The 17,847-nt window shown below is 58.9% G+C and overlaps 3 protein-coding genes across 3 annotated transcripts; 2 read left to right on the top strand and 1 right to left on the bottom strand.

Moving 5' to 3' along the window:
- Nucleotides 1-1,725: 1,725 nt before the first annotated feature.
- On the top strand, nucleotides 1,726-5,431 carry CD93 (CD93 molecule). Its single transcript, XM_082303034.1, has one exon. It carries the CDS (start codon nucleotides 1,765-1,767, stop codon nucleotides 3,487-3,489), a length of 1,725 nt encoding a protein of 574 aa, XP_082159160.1. The 5' UTR covers nucleotides 1,726-1,764; the 3' UTR covers nucleotides 3,490-5,431.
- Nucleotides 5,432-8,504: 3,073 nt separating this feature from the next.
- Nucleotides 8,505-11,906, top strand: THBD (thrombomodulin). The gene has a single exon (XM_082276902.1). It carries the CDS (start codon nucleotides 8,523-8,525, stop codon nucleotides 10,140-10,142), a length of 1,620 nt encoding a protein of 539 aa, XP_082133028.1. The 5' UTR covers nucleotides 8,505-8,522; the 3' UTR covers nucleotides 10,143-11,906.
- A 702-nt stretch (nucleotides 11,907-12,608) lies between these two features.
- On the bottom strand, nucleotides 12,609-13,826 carry SSTR4 (somatostatin receptor 4; the record flags this gene model as incomplete). The annotated part of the gene is made up of 1 exon (XM_082303440.1): nucleotides 12,609-13,826. The coding sequence occupies one exon, from the start codon at nucleotides 13,824-13,826 to the stop codon at nucleotides 12,609-12,611; it is 1,218 nt and encodes a 405-aa protein (XP_082159566.1).
- Between the last annotated feature and the right edge of the window lie 4,021 nt (nucleotides 13,827-17,847).

The following is a 17,847-nucleotide window of genomic DNA, read 5'->3' as shown; positions in this document are numbered from 1 at the left end:
AATCAAAGCAGCACCAAAAATTCCCAGAAATATTGCCACATAAGCCTGGAATGTGCAGATTTCCCTGAAGGTGATGGGAGGGAGCTTTCCTCTCCATGAAACTCCTGGAAACAGGGAAATTCCAAAATTTTTTGGGGGGAAAGAGAAAACAAAGGCCCTGGGAAAAGGTTTCTAACTTTATTTTTGCAAATATTCCATGAATATTCCAAGAAGTTCTTCCCTGGGACAGGATTCCCGACTGGACTTCCTGCACATCGTAATAAAGAACATTGCCACCAATTCCTTAATGATCCTGGAATGACTTTTAATATTTAAATGGTATTTAAATGATATTTAAATATCTGGGGATTTTTCCCAGTTCGGGGAAAAATCAGAGGAGCTGTAGTTAGTAATTCCCAGTTTTTCTCCAGGAAAACTTGGTTGGATAGAAAAAAATGCTGGTTTGGGTTGTGGAAAGAAGCTGTCGGTTGGAATTTTGGGGGATCAGCTGGGAAGACAAACCATGATCCATGTTTTTCCTGGCAGCTTTTGTGCTGAGCTCGCTTATTCCAAGTCCAAAAAAAAATCCCCCCGCTTCTGGAATTCTGGATAAATCCAATCAGAAACAGCATCCAGGTGGGTTTTCTCCCTCCCAGGGTTGTTTTTTTTTTGGGGGGGGGGGGGGGGGGGGGAAGTTGTTGTCCCAGAATGCTCCGGGTTTGGAGCGTTGGCTGTGGATCCCTGAACCCTCACTGGGATGGGAGATTCCAGAAGATATCCCAGCAGCCAGGGCTTTCCCCGGAATGCTGTGCATGAGCAGGTCTGGGAATAATCCACAGTTCTTATCGGGATTTTTGGCAGTGTTTTTATTTAGGAGGGAAGGGAAGGAGGAGATTCCTGGTTTTCATTTCTCTGTTGGATCACAGCCATTCCCTGAAGAATTCCAAATCCATCTAACCCCACGAATCCTGGAATGGGCAGTGGATCCATGGCTGTGCCAAGCAGGAAAAGATTCCCCAGACTGCCAGGGTTAAATCCTGAATTTGCTGCTGCCAGAGGGAAGCTCCAGGAGAAATCCTGGGAATGCAGGGAGGGAGCTGGGATCATCCCGGCATCAAGGCCTGGAGAAACCTGGTCCGGTGGAATCGTCCCTGCCCTGCTCTTGGATGAGCTTTTCCAGGCTGAACCTGGAATTCCGTGAGGAATCCTCATCCATGGAATGGCAGCGGAGCCCGGCCGAGCTTGGCTCCATCCTGGCATTCCCAGGCCCTTCCCACGGCCCAGCTCCTATTTCAGGGCTCTTCCATCTATTTAAAGAAAGGGGAAAAATGCGCTGGAATCTTTGCGCGTGCGCAGCCAAATATTCCCTGTTTTTCAGCGGCCGAGATCCACGGATCCCACGGCTTCGGAGCCGGGATGTTTTCCTTCCCCTTTTAGCAACACGTGCCTGAAAGCTCCCGGCCCCTATTAGGGCTTAAAAAGCTCCGCTGCGGCCGGAGGGAATAAATCAAATTCTTGGGAGGGAAAAAGAAAAAAAAAAAAAAAGCAGGAGCGGCACCAAAAAAAAACAGGAGCGCGGCGTGTTTTTCCCGAAACTTTGGGATGGGAGCGAGGAGCCGGCGGGAAAGGGAAGCCAGGGAGCCCAACAAGCGGCTCCCCGCTACAGGAAGCCGCGGCCTCCGGTGATAAATAGGGAAAGCCGGGAGCACAGGATGTGTTTCGGGAGAGCTCGGCGGGACGCCGGGATGTGAGCGCCGCCGGTCATTTGTCCACTTGTCCGGCGGCATGGCCACGCTCCGGCCGCTGCTGCTGCTGCTGCCGCTGCTGCTGCCGCTGGCGCGGGGCAGCGGGGCCGAGGAGGCGGCGGTGCTGTGCGCCGGCAGCGCCTGCTACACCCTGCACCGGGACGAGAGCGCCTGGAAAAGCGCCCAGGAGCGCTGCCGCCGGGACGGCGGCAACCTGGCGGCGGTGGGCAGCGCCCGCGAGGCCGAGCGGCTGCGGGAGCTGCTGGCCACGGCCCGCTGGGCCGGCCCGGCCTGGCTCGGGCTCGCCCTGCCCAGGGGTCACTGCGTGCGGCCGCACGAGCCGCTGCGAGGCTTCTCCTGGGTGGCCGGAGGGGAGCCGGGCAACTTCTCGGAGTGGGCGGCGGAGCCGGCGGTCACCTGCGTGAGCTCCCGCTGCGTGGCCCTGCGGCCGCCCGGCCCGCACGGCGCCGGGGGCTGGACGGACCGGCCGTGCCGCAGCCCGCTCCCGGCTTTCCTGTGCAAGTTCAGCTTCCAGGGAATGTGCGGGCCGCTGCCGCTGGCGGGGCGCGCCAGGGTCACCTACAGCACCCCGTTCGGCGTGCGCAGCGCCCACCTGGACGCCGCGCCCTTCGGCACGCTGGCCGAGGTGCAGTGCGACGGCGGCGGCGACGGCGGCCGGGGCTCGCCCTTCGCCGTCTGCAAGGGGCCGCTGGCCGGGGGCGGCTTCGCCTGGCACCCGCCGGGTCCCCTGTGCCCGGTCACCTGCGGCCACCGCAACGGCGGCTGCCAGCAGCTCTGCGTCGAGGCGGCCGGCGAGTCCCCGCGCTGCGCCTGCCACCCCGGCTACGCGCTGGCCGCCGACATGGCCTCCTGCGTTCCCGAGGATTCCTGCCACCCCAGTCCCTGCCAGGGATCCTGCCGGACGCTGCCCAGCGGCTTCGAGTGCGGCTGCGAGCCTGGGTTCGCCCTGGCACCCGACGGACGCGCCTGCTTGGATGTGGACGAGTGCGAGTCGGGGCCGTGCCAGCACCGGTGCCACAACACTCCCGGCGGCTTCCAGTGCCACTGCCAGCCCGGCTACCGCCCCGCGGGGCCCGCTGGCCGCCAGTGCCACGACGTGGACGAGTGTGCTCAGCCCCACGCGTGCCCGCAGCTCTGCATCAACATTCCCGGCTCCTTCCGCTGCGCCTGCCGGCCCGGCTTCCAGCGGCAGCCGGGAGGCGATTCCTGCCTGGATGTGGATGAGTGCCTGCGGGATCCGTGTCCCGGCGCCTGCCGCAACTTCCCCGGCGGCTACGAGTGCCTGTGCCCGCCTGGCTCCCGCCGGGATGAGGATGGGCACGGCTGCAGGCCCGGAGAGGCGATCCCAAGCAGCATCCCGCAGAGCTCCAGCAGCATCCCGCAGAATTCCAGCATCATCCCGCAGAGCTCCGGCATCATCCCGCAGACCTCCGACATCCCGCGGAGCTCCGGCATCCCACGCACCACACGCGTCCCATGGACCACGAGCACCCCGCGGACTCCGGGAATGCCCACGGCGGGATCGGGAGGCGGCTCGGACGAGCACAGCGCAGATGGGCCGCGGCTGCTGCTCTATTACATCGTGGGCAGCCTGGTGGCCATCCTGCTCCTGCTGGCGTTCGCCCTGGCGCTCGTGGCTTGTAGGAGAAGGGCGGCCAGGAGGGAGAAGCCGGCGGCCAAAAGCGCGGCCGATAATTATTGCTGGGTGCCCGAGCAGCCCGAGAGCCGCGGGGAGCGCAGGTAGGAAGGGGTTAAAAATCCCAGTAAAACGGTGGCGGGGAATTCTGTGCCCAGAGCGAGCTCCTCCAGCTGTCCCGGTGGGATTTGCGGTCCTGCTGCTCCAAGGGTTAACGAGAGGGGAGAGGGAATGGGGTGGGATTTGCCTCCTCAGCGCTGCTCCGAAAGGCAGATTGGGAATTATTGGGTCGTGCTCCTAAAGGGAAACTCACCTGGAATTCTGCTGTGGCCCCTTGTGCCATGCTCCCCCCTCCATGGCTGCGTTCCAGCCTTGGATTTGCCTCATTCTCCGGGAAAAGGGGTCGAAATTGGGATGGAAAAGGGCTTGAAATCGGGATGGAAAAGGGTTTGATAATCTCCTGGAAAATGGTTTGAAATTGGGATGGAAAAGGGTTTGGAAATTCTCCTGGGAAATGATTTGAAATTGGGATGGAAAAGGTTTGGAAATTCTCCTGGAAAATGGTTTGAAATTGGGATGAAAAAGGATTTGAAACTCTTCTGGAAAAGGGCTTGGAATTCTCCTGGAAATGGGTTTGGAATTGGGATGTGCCTCAGCAGAGCTCGAGCAGGCCCCTGCAGGCACAACCAGGGTGGGGTTTAAAGGCTATTTTTGGGGGGGTTTATTAAAAATCTCTCCCCTAAACCCCAGGAAAACTGCTCAGCATGGAGCCAAGGAATGGCCAAAAAGTAGGAAAAGCTGTGTTTGGAATAACCACATCCTCATTTCCAGAGTATCCTGCCCAAATCCACGTCCAAACAGAGAAAACAATGCTCTCCTTCCCACCAGCCGCATGGGAGGCCAGCCTTTTCCTGTTGGATCACGTTTTTTTGGGAAGGATCCTTCCTGGCTCCAGGCTGAGCCTGTTTTCCCCCTTTCCCTGTGTAAGGAACACCCTGGAATGGGAATATTTGCTGATTATTATTATTTCGGGTCAAACTTGTAACTCCCCAAACACTCCCCAGGTGCTTCCCCAGGTTCCTTGAGCTCCTTCCAGCCTTTTCCAGTGGGAATTCTCCCCAAAATCCTGAGGGGCACATCCAGCAGCACCTCCTCCGTGCTTTATCCATGAGGATAAACCAGAGGAAGGGCTGGAAAAGAACAGCCATGGGATTTGAAGGCTCCAGCCTCTTCCTGAATTTCTGTTGGAATTATTTTGTCCTCGGAGCCCAGTTGCCCCGGGAATGGGAATGGGGCACAAAGGAGTTTGCAGTGGGCAGGGAGCCGCATCCTGTCATTCCATGTGTCGAGGAAAACCCTTTCCTGCTTTTTTCTTGTCTCCCAGCTCCATTGTGAGCTGCGAACAGGGAAATGGAGCCAATGGGAGTGTTTTCCATGTGCTGCCTGTGTTGGGAGAAAGGGGGGAATGCAGCAGCGGGATTCTTGGAAATCCTGCCGAGAATTCCCAAATCCCGAGGCACCAAAGTACTGGGAATACCTGAACTGATTAAGAAAATGAATGGTCCCATCCAGTTATGCCGGCTTGGGATCTCTGGGAAGAGACAGCCTTGAGGGTTTTATGGGATAGAAGGCTACCAAAAGGGAAAAGGTGGGATGAGGGTGGAATTAGAGCTGGGAAAAACCTGAGGTGTGCGGTTCATTCCCGAAAAAACGATAATCCCCATTTCTGTTCCAACCTCTGCGTATTCCAGCGGGGAATGATGGTGGATCCAGCCTAGGGAAGACAGGGATTTGGGCCAAGGTTTAGTTTGGATTCTCCTGAATGGAGTGTTTCCTCCCTCCTGGTGCAATTCCACCTGGATCCAACCTCATGTCTCCTGATTTTCCTGCCACATCCTGATCCGTGGCCTCCTTAGGAAGTTATCTGGGGGCGGGTGAATCCCACAAATCAGAGTGGGATCATTTGGTGCCCTGGCTTCCACAGGAGACGGGATGTTCATCCCACTCCTTGGAATCTTTTGTCATGGATGAGTGCTTTGTTTTCCCAGAATGAAACTCTTGGATTCACAGGATAAAGTTATCCCAGTGCCACTTTCCGGACAGAATTCCAAGGACACCTGAACAAAAACATGTTTGTAGTGGGTTTTAATAAAGATATTCCTAAAAATCCATGGATTGGTGCTCCTAATCCTTGTGTTCCCCATGGCAGTGGGTGGTGATCCCAAATCCTTTCCTGGGGCTTATCCCATGATCTCAGCCTTCCCTGGGATTTGTGGTGCTGGGCAGGGGCCATTCATTTCATCCCTGCCAAGGCGCTGGGGTGGGAGCATTCGGATGGGATCAGTTGGATCCCAAGACCATGTGGAAGGTCCTAAACCCATAAAAAAGGTCCTAAATCCATTAAAAAAGGTCCTAAATCCATTAAAAAAGGTCCTAAAACCACAATCAAGGTCCTAACCATGTGAGCAGAGTCCCAAATCCATGACCAAGATCCTAATCCCATGACCAAGTTCCTAAAACCAGGAGGGAAGTCCCAAGACCATGAGGAAGGACCTCAACCCACGGGCAAGGTCCTAAGACCATGAGCAAGTTCCTAAAACTGTGAGCAAGGCCCCAATCCCATTGCCAAAGTTCCAATCCCACAACTAAAGTCCCAATCCCATGACCAAAGTCCCAATCCCATGGCCAAGGTCCCAATCCCATTGCCAAAGTTCCAATCCCACAACTAAAGTCCCAATCCCACGACCAAAGTCCCAATCCCATGGCCAAGGTCCCAATCCCATGGCCAAGGTCCCAAACCCACAACCAAGGTCCCAATCCTGTTGCCAAGGTCCCAATCCCACAACCAAGGTCCCAATCCCATAACCAAGGCTCTAATCCCATGGCCAAGATCCCAAATCCACGAGCAATTCCTTTGATTTCAGCAGCGCTCTGTGCGAGGGCTTTTTTGGGACCAAATAATAGGATTGACCTCTTTTAGATCCTATTATCCCAGGATATTTCACATTATTTTACATTCCACTGCTTTCCATTCCCTCTTGGATAACTGCCAGCATTCCAGCAGAGGAACCTCATCCCAAAACCCTGCAAGGAAGCCAAAAATCCCCCCCTGCTGACACCAAACCCCGGACCCAGGGGTCAGGCCAAGCATTCCGAGTGCCCGCTCCAAGCGGGGTGACAGGGACAGCCGGGATGAGTCAGAGCCAAAAGGAAAGGCCTCTCCCGCAGGGAAAACATGATTAATGGGATTTGGGAAGAGGAAAAGCAGCAGGAAGGGCAGTGCTGGCACCCTGAGTCAGCCCTTGGGGCAGCGGGATAAAGGGAATTTTTGAACCGTGATTAATCCCGCTCCTCCCACCCCATCCCGATTATCTTTTAGGGATAAGCGCTGTCAGCGGGGCAAGGCCGGCAGAGCGGGATCATTGTTTGGGAAGGCTCTGTTTTTTCCTGGAAAAAGCCTTGACAAGGAATTTTTTATCTGGGTTTGCAGTTGCTTAAAAAAAAGAAAAACAACAACAAAACGGCAGAGCCAGAATTTTATGGGTTTTTTTCCCCCTCTCCACCGCATTCCCTTTTCCTTCTTTCCCTGTGGTTTGCCCGGATGTTTCCCCTCTTTTCTTGGTGGTTTTCTCCGGAAAACAGACGTAGTAAAAGGAGAAGTGGAAGAAGGATTGGCAAAACTGAAGGGAAAATTGTGGGAACGACAGGTGCTCCTAAAGCCAAGAAAGGCTGGAGTTATCCAGCTCCCCAGGAGATTCCCAGGAATCATCCTGCTTGGATAAATTCTTCGTTCCAAGCTCCCCCACGGACGCTTTCTCCCTGAGGTTCATCCCTGCAGCTGGAATTAAATTGTTATTAATTTAAATTAAAATTTAAAATTAAAAAGTTATTAATTGTTAATAATTAATACTTATTATTAATTTTATTTTCCCCAGCTTCCCTTTTCCCTGCAGCCTCACGGGGTGTACAGGAAGCACCCGGAGTTAGGAGAGGACAGAACAAACCCCAAGGGTTTAATGAAGGTCAACAAAGTGCAAAGAAGTTTCATAAAGTTTAATAAAGGAATTTCCTCGAGGTGATCCCAGGAAATTGGGATTTGCTGCTCATCCCAGAGGCCGAGGCTGTTGGAATTCCGTAAACAAACAGGCTCAAATCCCCTTTTGGTGGAGCGGAGAAGCTCGGGGTTGCATTTTTAGGTTGCTGCTGCCTCCGTTCTGGCAGCACGGAGGGATCCCCCAAGGAGAAACTCGTGGAATGGGATATCCACTGGGAGGTGTCCGTGGGGAAAAGGGAAGATGGGGAAAGGGGTCAAAATAACGCTTAATAATAATAATAATAATAATAATAATAATACCAAGTAGTAGAACTAAATAAATTATAAATGATTATAGATTAAAAGATGGAATTATATGTTAATTATTTATCCAAGAAATTTTCCCGAATCCTGCCTAAACCGTTTCCCTTCATCCCGTTCCTCATTCCCTGGGGGCGGATCCCAATCGCACCCGGCTCCGCCCTGCTGTCAGGGACTGTGGAGAGGGAAAAGGTCCCCCCCCCTGGAGCCTCCTTTTCTCCGGGCTGAGCCCCTTTCCCAGCTCCCTCCTGCTGCTCCAGCTCCTTCCCAGCGCCATTCCCATCTATGGACGCGCTCCAAGCTCTTTTCTTTCCATGCTGGATCCAGAGCCGGACACGGGATTTGAGCCGTGGTCTCCCTCCCCGGTGCCAGCCCTGTGGCAGCAACTGGGTGACATCCCAGTGGGATGAAGATCATCCCGGCGGGATAACGATTCCCACCCGCGCTACTCCCACGCCAGGCTCCCTCCCGTGAAATCGCTCTGCTGTTCCCCCCTTTTCCCAAGGCTCACGCCGTTTTTCCCGGCTCCTTGCGCATCCCGCACCCATCCCGCGGGCCGCCCCCGCCGCTCCGGCCCCCCCCGCGCTGCCGGGCGGGCCCCGCCGGGGCGGAGCCGCCGGGAGGATGCGGGAGGGGAGCGGGGCGGGGGCAGCGCCTGGCCGGGATTCACCGCGCTCCCTCCCGGCCCCCGGGCGCTTCCTTCCCCGGCTGGAGCCGCTATAAAGGGCGGCCGGGCCGAGCGGGCCGGGCACAGCTCGGGCGCCGCCGGCCGCCCCCTCCGCGGGCCATGCGGCCGCTGCTGCCGCTGCTGCTGCTGGGCACGGTGGCGCTGGGCCAGCCGCGGGACGTGTTCCCCGCGGGCGCGCAGTGCCTGGAGCACGAGTGTTTCGCCGTGTTCTGGGCGGCCCGGCCCTTCTCGGCCGCCAGCGAGGGCTGCGAGCGGGGCGGGGGGCACCTCATGACCGTGCGCTCCACCGTGGCCGAGGAGGCGATCGCGCTGCTGCTGCAGAACCGCGCGGGGCGGCTCTGGCTCGGGCTGTCGCTGTCGCCGTCCTTGTCCTGCACCGAGCCCAGCCAGCGGCTCCGCGGCTTCCGCTGGGTCACCGGCGACCGCAGCACCGACTACACCAACTGGGCGCCGTCGGGGCGGCGCTGCGGCGAGCGCTGCGTGACCGTGTCCCGGGAGCTGCGCTGGGAGGAGCGGCGCTGCGACGAGGCGGCCGACGGCTTCCTCTGCCAGTACAGCTACGGCGGCAGCTGTCCCCGCCTGGCCGCCCCGCAGGGCGTCCTCGTCACCTACGCCACCCCGTTCGGCGCCCGCGGAGCGGAGTTCCTGGCGCTGCCCCCGCGCAGCGTGGCCTTCATCCCTGAGTTCGGGCTGGAGCTGCGCTGCGACGAGGATGGGGACAGCGCGGGGCCGCGCTGGAGCCGCGACATCCCGGGAGCGTGGCCCTGCGAGGTGGCCGGCGGCGGCTGCGCGGGGACGTGCGGAGAGGAGCGCGGGCTGCCGCGCTGCTCCTGCGCCGAGGGCACGGTGCTGGCCGCGGACGGGCGCGGCTGTCGCTCCCTCTGCGAGGGGTCGCCGTGCCACCATCACTGCGTGGTGGCCGACGGCTCCTTCGTGTGCATGTGCTTCGTGGGCTACCGGCTGGCGGCCGACGGCGTCGGCTGCGAGGACATCGACGACTGCGCCAGCGAGCCCGGCCCGTGCGAGCAGCAGTGCGTGAACACCCAGGGCGGCTTCGAGTGCCGCTGTCACAGCGGCTACGCGATGGTGGACGGGCGCTGCCAGCCGCGGCCGCCCTGCCTCGAGGCGCCGTGCCAGCAGCGCTGCGAGGAGCTGCCCCACGGCTACCGCTGCGCTTGCCACCCCGGCTACGCCGTGGACCCGCGGGACGCCACCGCCTGTCGCCTGTACTGCAACGCCACCGAGTGCCCGGCCGTGTGCGACGCCGGCGGCTCCTGCGACTGTCCCGAGGGCTTCGTGCTGGACGACGGCGACCTGTGCGTGGACCTGGATGAGTGCGACAGCGGTCACTGCGAGTTCAACTGCACCAACACCCCCGGCAGCTACCAGTGCCACTGTCCCCACGGCCGATACCTCCGCGACAACGAGTGCCTCCCCATCCCGGACGGGGACGGCGACGAAGCGTTCTCGGGCGATTCGGAGCCCGTCCCGCCCACGCCCGTGCCCAGCCGGCCCCCGCCCAAGGCCGAGCGGCTGCACCCGGGGCTGCTGGTGGCCATCGCCGCGGGTGCCCTCCTGAGCCTGCTGGCGCTGCTGGGGCTGGGATTGCACCTGGCCAGGAAGCGCTGCCGCTCCCACGGCTCCATGGATTACAAGTACAGCGGCCCCCAGGAGAAGGAGCTGGGGCTTCAGCCGGTCCCCTCCGCACAGAAGCCGTAGGGACGCCGGGAGGCGAACTGGGTGACATTTATTCCCCCCCTCGCCCCCCCGCGACCCTCCACCCCCCGCCCGACCCCCGGCTGGAATTTTTCCATGATAATTCGGGAAAAGCTGCGATCACCCCACTCCCAGAAATACTGCCTCGTGGAAGGCTGGCGCCGGGGAGCGGGGAAAGCAGAACGCCCGGAGGCCGCTCCGCTCCTGCTGCGTTCCCGCTTCCTCGGCGTCCAGCTTTCCTCTTCCCGAGCCGGCGGTCGGGAAAACCGCAAGGAAAAACCCGGGAGGGGCGGCTCCGTGTGGAAGGGACTCTGAAGCCGTGGGATGAGGGCACGGGGTTACCAAGGCGGGGACTTCGGAAGGACACCTCCACCCCAGTGCCCCTCCCCTGGGCTGGACGGTTTTCCCGAGCCGGGAGGCTCCCGCTTTTCTTCGGGATGGGGTTGGTTTGTTTTAAGCTGAGGGGTGATGGAAGAAGGAGCAAAGATGCTGTGGGAAGCACTTGTCACCTGAAGCCCCCGGTGACAGCACTGGACCCGGCTCAGTGTCACCAAGGCGGGACTCAAATCCCTGACTCCCATTCCCTCTCGTTACATTTTTGCGGGATGTGGAGGTTAAGCAGGGACGCTGAGGCTGCCGGGGTGGGTTTTGTGGGAAAGGTTTGCGCTGCTGCAGAGCCACATCCAGTTTCTTCCCTGATTTTCCGCCGTCGTTGCCTTGAATTGTTGGATTTGGGGGATTTTTGTGACCCCGCCCCCCTCCCGTCCGCCGGGATTTTCCCTCGTCCCGGGCTGACTCTATCCCAAGGCAAAACATTCCCACGAGGCGGCATCCAGCTCGCCGCTCATTCCCAGCCACAGACTGGGGGCAATTCTGGAGAAGGATCTGTTTTTCCAGCTCTGTCATTCCCTGGGGAGCCAAAGGGGGGGGTCCTGCTCCGGCTGCCGTTGGAGCGGGAATGTCAGAGCGGGCGCTGACAGCTTCATGCCTGTGAAACATTTATTGTCCCAGAGCGGCCGAAGTTTTGGGAGTCTGGGATCAGAGCCGGGGGGTTCTGTTCCCCTACATTCCCCCTTCCCACCCTATAAACTTCCCAGCACGCAGCATCCCCCCCTGGAATGCGAAACCTCGGCTGCAAATTCCCAGGAAAACCAAAATAGAGGCGTTGTAGGAATTGTAGCTTTCCCAAAAGGTCGTTATCCCAAAGGCCGGGTAACCGAGGGTCGTGTCCATGGATTCCTTGGGATGGGTTAAAGGGAAACCACACGGAATGAGGGCTGTAAATCTACGGATGTTGGGCTGCAGTGGGAAGGACGGAGCTGTTTTGATGATCTGTAATTATCCAGAAAGAGATATCAAAATACAGAGGTGTCCCTCGGGAAGAATATCCAAAGGAAGGGAAGGGAAGGAAAGGTTAAGGGTTGAAGGTGGGAAGACACTGATAAAGGCGTCATCCCATCTGCAGGATCTGCTTCCCATGGATCTCTCCTCGTTATCCAGCTCCAAACCCTGCTCGTTCCTGGCTGGATCCCAGGTTTTGCCACCACACCCCCAAAAACTCCCTCCCCCCCCCCCTCCCCCTTCCCTCTTATCGCAGATTCCCACTGCGGAGTTTTATCTTATCACAAATTCCTTACGGTGTCCGAGTCCTGAATTCCCGACACTCCCCGTTTTATCCTTCCCTTCCTCGGCACGTTTGTAAATCTTTATTTATTTATTGGAATTTTACCCCGCGCGACGGGAATTGCCTCGTGGAGATCCTGTGTGGACACCAATAAAGCTTTGCCAGCCTGGCTCAGAGGAACTGCTCAGGGAATGTTCTTTCTCCCCTTCCCAAAGATTCCTCCAGAAGTGCAGGAAAACCCCGGAGCATTCAGGGCAGCACTGGGATGAAAACATTCCCAGCTGGTCACTTCCCCAGCGGGATTCAAATGGAAGGGATGAGCCATAAGTAATGGATGACACGGATAACATTCCAAGGACAAAGTTAAACCCCAAATAAGCTGGAAGTGGCTCATTCCATGGGACCTCCGTGTGCTGTCCCTCACCCCGGGATGAGGTCCACCAAAATTTGTTTCTCCTGGGGTTTCTTTTGTGGCAATTTGGTCCTGGGGGTGCTAAAATCCTGGGAATTTTTTTTTGGGGGGGGGGGGCGGGGGTAGAGGTGCATATGATGGGATGTCCTTCTGCTGCAGATGCAGCGGAGCTGATGGGCTTCGGGATTTTTCCCGGTCTCTTGGGAAGGAACGTGCATTCATTATTTGTTAAGCGGGAGGGCCGTGCTCTCACGGACATTTTGGGATCCTCCGCGTCCCCGCTGAAGGCTCCTGGGTGCCGGGGTAATGGCAATAACCACACAGTCCATGGGATTCGCTCCATCCCAGGCCAGTCTTATGGCTTTTTATTTCGGAGAGCGGCGCAGCGTTCCGGGCCCTCTCCATCCCCTTTCCTCCCAGATTCCGGGGTGCCCTAGAAGGGAGTGGTTTTGGGCAGGAGGGCTCCGGGCGCGCAGCAGGGCTGGGGGCGCAGGGGGTGCTGCTGGCAGGGCAGGGGGGGACACACGCAGCCCTTGTTGTCCCCGCGGGGCGCGGCGCAGTAATCCAGGGGCTCCTCCTCGTCCTCGCTGTCCCCTCCATCCCCGTCGCCGGCGCGGCAGCAGCACAGGCCGGAATCCCGGCAGCGGCGCAGCACGCCGTGGAAGGAATTCCGGAAATTCTCGGAGAGCAATCCGTAGAGGATGGGGTTGGCGCAGCTGTTGGAGTAGCTGAGCAGCAGCGAGGCGTTGTGCGCGCTGGCGTCCAGCCGGCCGGGCAGCAGCAGCTCCAGCAGCTGCACCACGTAGAAGGGCAGCCAGCAGACCACGAAGGCGGCCACCACGGTGACCACCAGGCGCGTCAGCTTCCCCTCGGAGCGCCGCCGCTGCCGCCACCCCACGCCCTGCGCCACCACCCGCATCTTGCCCGCCAGCAGCAGGTAGCACAGCGCCATGGCCACCACGGGCAGCACGAAGCCCAGCGCGCTGCTGTACACCACGAAGGCGGCCGCCCACGCCGGGCTGGGCCACAGCAGGTCGCAGGCCACCGCCCGGCCGTCGCCGGTCACCGCCGTGCCGGCGAACACCGGGATGGGCGAGGCCACCAGCAGCGCCAGCAGCCACACGCCGCCGTTGACCAGCTTGGCCACGCGTGGCCGGCGGTAGGAGGCGGCGCGCAGCGGGTGCACCACGGCGATGTAGCGGTCCAGGCTGAGCACCGTGAGGCAGAAGACGCTGCTGAACATGTTGAGGCCGTCCACGCCCAGCACGGTCCGGCAGAGCGCGCGGCCGAAGGGCCAGCGCCGCAGCGCCGCCGCCGTGGCCACGAAGGGCACGCTGAGCATGAAGAGCTCGTCGGCGATGGCCAGGTTGAGCAGGTAGATGTTGGTGGCCGTCTTCATCTTGGCGTAGCGCAGGATGACGAAGATGACCAGCGCGTTGCCCAGCAGCCCCAGCAGGCACACCAGGCCGTAGACGCACTGCAGCACCACCATTCCCGCCATTCCCGCCGTTCCCGCCATTCCCGCCGCGTTCCCGCCGCGCTCCGGAGCCTCTCCCGCCGCCGCCGCCGCGCTGCTGTTGGGGGGCGTCTCAGAGCTGGCCCAGCTGGAGATGCTCCAGAGGGGAATTCTCTGCTCGGCGTCAGTGCTCATGGCGGGAGGGCATCCATGGGCGGGAGAGCACCGGCAATGGGATCGACCTGCGGGCAGGGCACAGGGATGAGGGCTGCAGGGCACGGAAATCCCGGTGCCCACATTGCCCCGGGATCGGGAATCTCCTTCCGCCACCCCCCGACTCCCTCCATCAATCCCCTCCCCTGCCTGGACACCTCCACGTCATTCCTCAGGTAGGAGCGTCCCGGTTTTTTGGGATCTCGGGGGCTGTGGGGTGGGGTGGGGTGTGGTGGGAATTAACCCTGCGTGGGGCTCCTCAAACCGGGTGGGATGGCCTAGGAAGCCCAACCCGGCCCGGGGATTAATCCCAACCCGGCCTGGGAGTCAGTCCCAACCCGGCCTGGGAATCAACGCCATCCACCTTAAGGAGCCCCCGCAAATCCCAGGATTTCATTCGCCCTGCCAAGGAGAAAGCGAGCCGGGAATATTTTACCTCTCGGTATTCCAGGGACGGAAGGAGCCTCACGCCTTCCTGGCGGGGGGAAGCAGCCGCTGTGGGAAGATGCTCCGGTGGGATCCGTCTCCAACGGAAAGTCCTGCTTGACCTGGATCAGATGACCGGGAAGATCCGGACCTTTTAAAGCGAAAGACAGAGCAGGGATGGACGTGCGGGATCTTCCCCCTCTCCCGCATCCCTACGCCGCAGGCATCGGCTTTTCACGGAAAAATAAACGCGGCGCAACTTTCTGCTCCAGGATTTCCGCTGGAAAACAGCGCAGTGCCCTCCGCCCTCCTCCCGCCGGGCTGCGCTGTCCTGCGGCTCCCGGCCGGAGCATTCCCGCTCCAGCGGCTCCTTCCCGGCGCTGCGGAGGGCGGGATCCGCAGCCCGATCCTCCCCCGCTCCCCCCCACCCCCCCTTCCCGCATCCCGAATCCCGCATCCCGAATCCCGCACCCCGCCCTCGCATCCCCCGCGGCTCCAGGGGGAGGCAGGAGATGGAAGAGGAATGGTTGCCTTGGCAACGCATCCCTCATCCCGCATTCCTGCCGCGCATTCCCGCCTTCCCCGCGCGCATTCCCAGCGCTGCAGGGCCCCCGGATCCTTCCCGTTGGATCCCCTTCCCTGCTGCACCGCATCCCGGGATTCCGGGCGCGGAGAGGTGAGGGCCAGCCCAGCCTGGCCCCACATCCAAACCCACCGGGAATTCCATCCCAAATCGGAGTCTGCGCTGGAACTGGGGCTGTAAAAACGGGAGGAAATTCCATCCATTTGGGATTATTTTTAATCAGTTCCCGGGTTTGGGGCTTTTTTTTTTTTTTTTTTTTTTTTTTTTTTTTTTTTTTTTGGATGAGAGGGATCCAGGGAATCTTTGTGCCAAGAAATCCCTGGCAGCAGCTCAGCCCAGGTCACGGAATCATAGAATTGTGGAATCATGGAATCGAAGAGTAATAGAGTCATGGACCCATGGAATCACTGAGGCGTGAAAAGCCCTCTAAAATCATGGAATCCAATGTTAATCCAGCACCGATCCACGTCCCCAGGTGCCACATCCACGTGGATTTAAATGCCTCCTGGAACAGGGATTCCGCCACTGCCCAGAGAGAGGAGTTTTCCCGATGTCCAACCCAAACCTCCCCTGAGGCCGTTCTCTCTCATCCCGTCTTTTACTCCCTGGGAGCAGAGCCCCATTCCCGCCTGATTCCTGCCAGGGAGTGGTAGGGAATGAGATCCCCCCAGATCCTCCTTTATTCCAACATTCCCAGCTCCCTCGTCCGATTTATGCCAACCCTGGCCAGGGAACGGCGGAGCAAACTTGCCCCAGTCATCCCAAAATCACAGCACTTGGAATTTCCGGGAATTTGGAGCGGGCTGAATGAGCCCCTTTGGGGCCTGATTGCCGGGACGGGAAGAGGGATAAATATCCATATGATATTCCTGGGAATGGGCTCGGAAACCCTGGGAAAACAGGTGGATTTTCTCCTCGCTGCTTGAATCCCTGACCGTGGTTAATGGTGCAGCTGGCACCGATTCCGCTGGGAATATCCGGGATCCAGGGAATGCCGGCACCCCGTCTCCCCAGCCCCAATTCCATGGGGCGTTCCAGCGGGATAAAGGACCCCGGGATCCCGCCGTGCTGACACAGAAATTCCCGGGTGCCAGCCCGGGAGCTCCGGGCGCTCCCGTTGCAGCCGGGGACCGGAAAACATGGCATTAAACAATGGAAGCAGCCACGGATTCCATGAGCCCCCTCCTCCTCCCGGGGCAACAGGAAAGCCTTGAAGGCTCCTTTGCTGTAAAGGAGGAAACTCCTGAGCGGCCTGAGCCGCGCGGGGATCCCAGAATTCCATGGAAAACTCTGGGTCGGGAGCAGCGGGAATAACCTTGGCTCCAGCGGGGCAACTCCAGGTGGTCGGAGCCTCCGATTAGGAAGCTTCGGCTTTCTTCCCGTTCCAGGAGCATCCATAGAATCCTGGGATATCCCCAGTAGGAAGGGACCCACATGGAGCCCAGCTCCTAAAAATCTTGGGGTTCTCCTCAATCCCACCCTCAGGAGCTGGCCCCGATCCCAACCTCGGAGCCTTCTCTGATGCCGAGGGAAAAGCGGGATTGGATCGGTGCTTCCCAAAGAATCTGTGGATCTCGGGATCAGCACTTCGGGGGTTTTAAGATCCGGGTTCTGCAGGAAGCCTCCAAGTCAGGGAATTCCAAGGAAGCCGTCCCGGGATTTAGCGGGATGTGGTTTCCCCGGTGTCCGAGGGAAGCGTTCAGCTCTCCTCATCCTGGAATCCGGTTCATTTTCCTCTTTATTCCCATTATCTCTGTCCAGGGATCCCTGTCCTGCTCCCCCACCGGGGCTGGATCCCGGATCCACGCCAGGGACTTGTGGAAAAAAAGTGGGAAAAGAGGAGAGGATCCTGTGGATGCTGGGAATTAAGGAAGCCCAAAATGGGGTGGGATTTTCCTGGAGAAATTCCCAGTTAAAGGGTCCCGCTCCCCTTTTCCAGGCAAATCTCGCATGGAATTCCTTTTCCACCCCTCGGATCTTCCCTGAGCCCCCAACAGCTCGGAATCCACGAATTCCCCACGATCCCAGAACATTTGGAAGGGATCCTAAAGGACACCGAATTCCAGCCCCACTTCCACGGGCTGCTCCCAGATCTCCCCGCCTCCTCCCCCCGCTCCTTCCCGATTTTCCCGAGGAAAGCCCGAAACGTGGAGGTTTGCTGCCCTCTCCTGGGAGCCGCCAAATACCGGGATTTGGGATGCTGGGACGTGTTCAGTCCTTACCCTCCGGAATTTTTTGACGCCGATGAAAACCTCCGGGTCATTCCCAGGAGAGACAAGAACTGTGGGAATAGGATTCTTCCCACATTCCAGAAAAGCCAATTTTGGAACCTTTTTTCCCCCTCGCAAAGCCCCAATTTTTTTGGGGGAAGTGTGGGAAAACCCTGGATTGGGAACAGGTTCTTGCCCAAAACCCGACCTTGTTTTTTGGGAAAAGAACTTGAGACTTCCCCTTTTTTTTTTTTTCCCCTCTTAACTCGGAGGAAAATCTCTTGGAATTTATGCTCCCCCCCCACCCCAGAGAAAAGAAAAAAAAAAATCAGAATTTTTGGGGGAAGTAAAGGAATTCCCAAAAATTCCTCTGTAGTTTATAAATACGTTGGACAAATATTTTGGGAGAATCCTGGGATGAATGACAAGGGGAGGAAAAGGGATTTATCCACGTTGGGAATTTCTAAAGCAAATATCCCCCCCAAAAATCCGGGAAACCTGGAATTTGTATGGCGTTTGGATGCGGGACGTCACTTCCACGGATCCATGGCTGCTCCTCAGGGTGTTTTCCCGCTGTTTTCCCCCCGGAAAACCTGGAAAAGCCTGAGTTTCCCTTTGCCGGTGGGAGAGGAGGCGGCGTTATCCCGGCGGGAAGTGGAGCCGGAGGTCAGGGCCTCATTCCCGCTGCCAGGTGGGAGCTGGGATGTGTTTATCCAGTCTGGGATCCACACTGCAGCTCCTTATTCCCGGCCTGGCACTTTTCCCGGGAGCTCCTGGGCTCTGG

The sequence above is a fragment of the Coloeus monedula genome, assembly GCF_965178545.1.
Source record: "Coloeus monedula genome assembly, chromosome: 2".
NCBI classification, from domain to species: Eukaryota; Metazoa; Chordata; class Aves; order Passeriformes; family Corvidae; genus Coloeus; species Coloeus monedula.
Note: the sequence above shows the minus strand (reverse complement) of the source record. Positions and strands in the feature narration are given on the sequence as shown.

Bases quoted from the DNA above. Each gene is read 5' to 3' on its own strand.
- THBD (XM_082276902.1), top strand. From the start codon at position 8,523: ATGCGGCCGCTGCTGCCGCTGCTGCTGCTGGGCACGGTGGCGCTGGGC.
- CD93 (XM_082303034.1), top strand. From the start codon at position 1,765: ATGGCCACGCTCCGGCCGCTGCTGCTGCTGCTGCCGCTGCTGCTGCCG.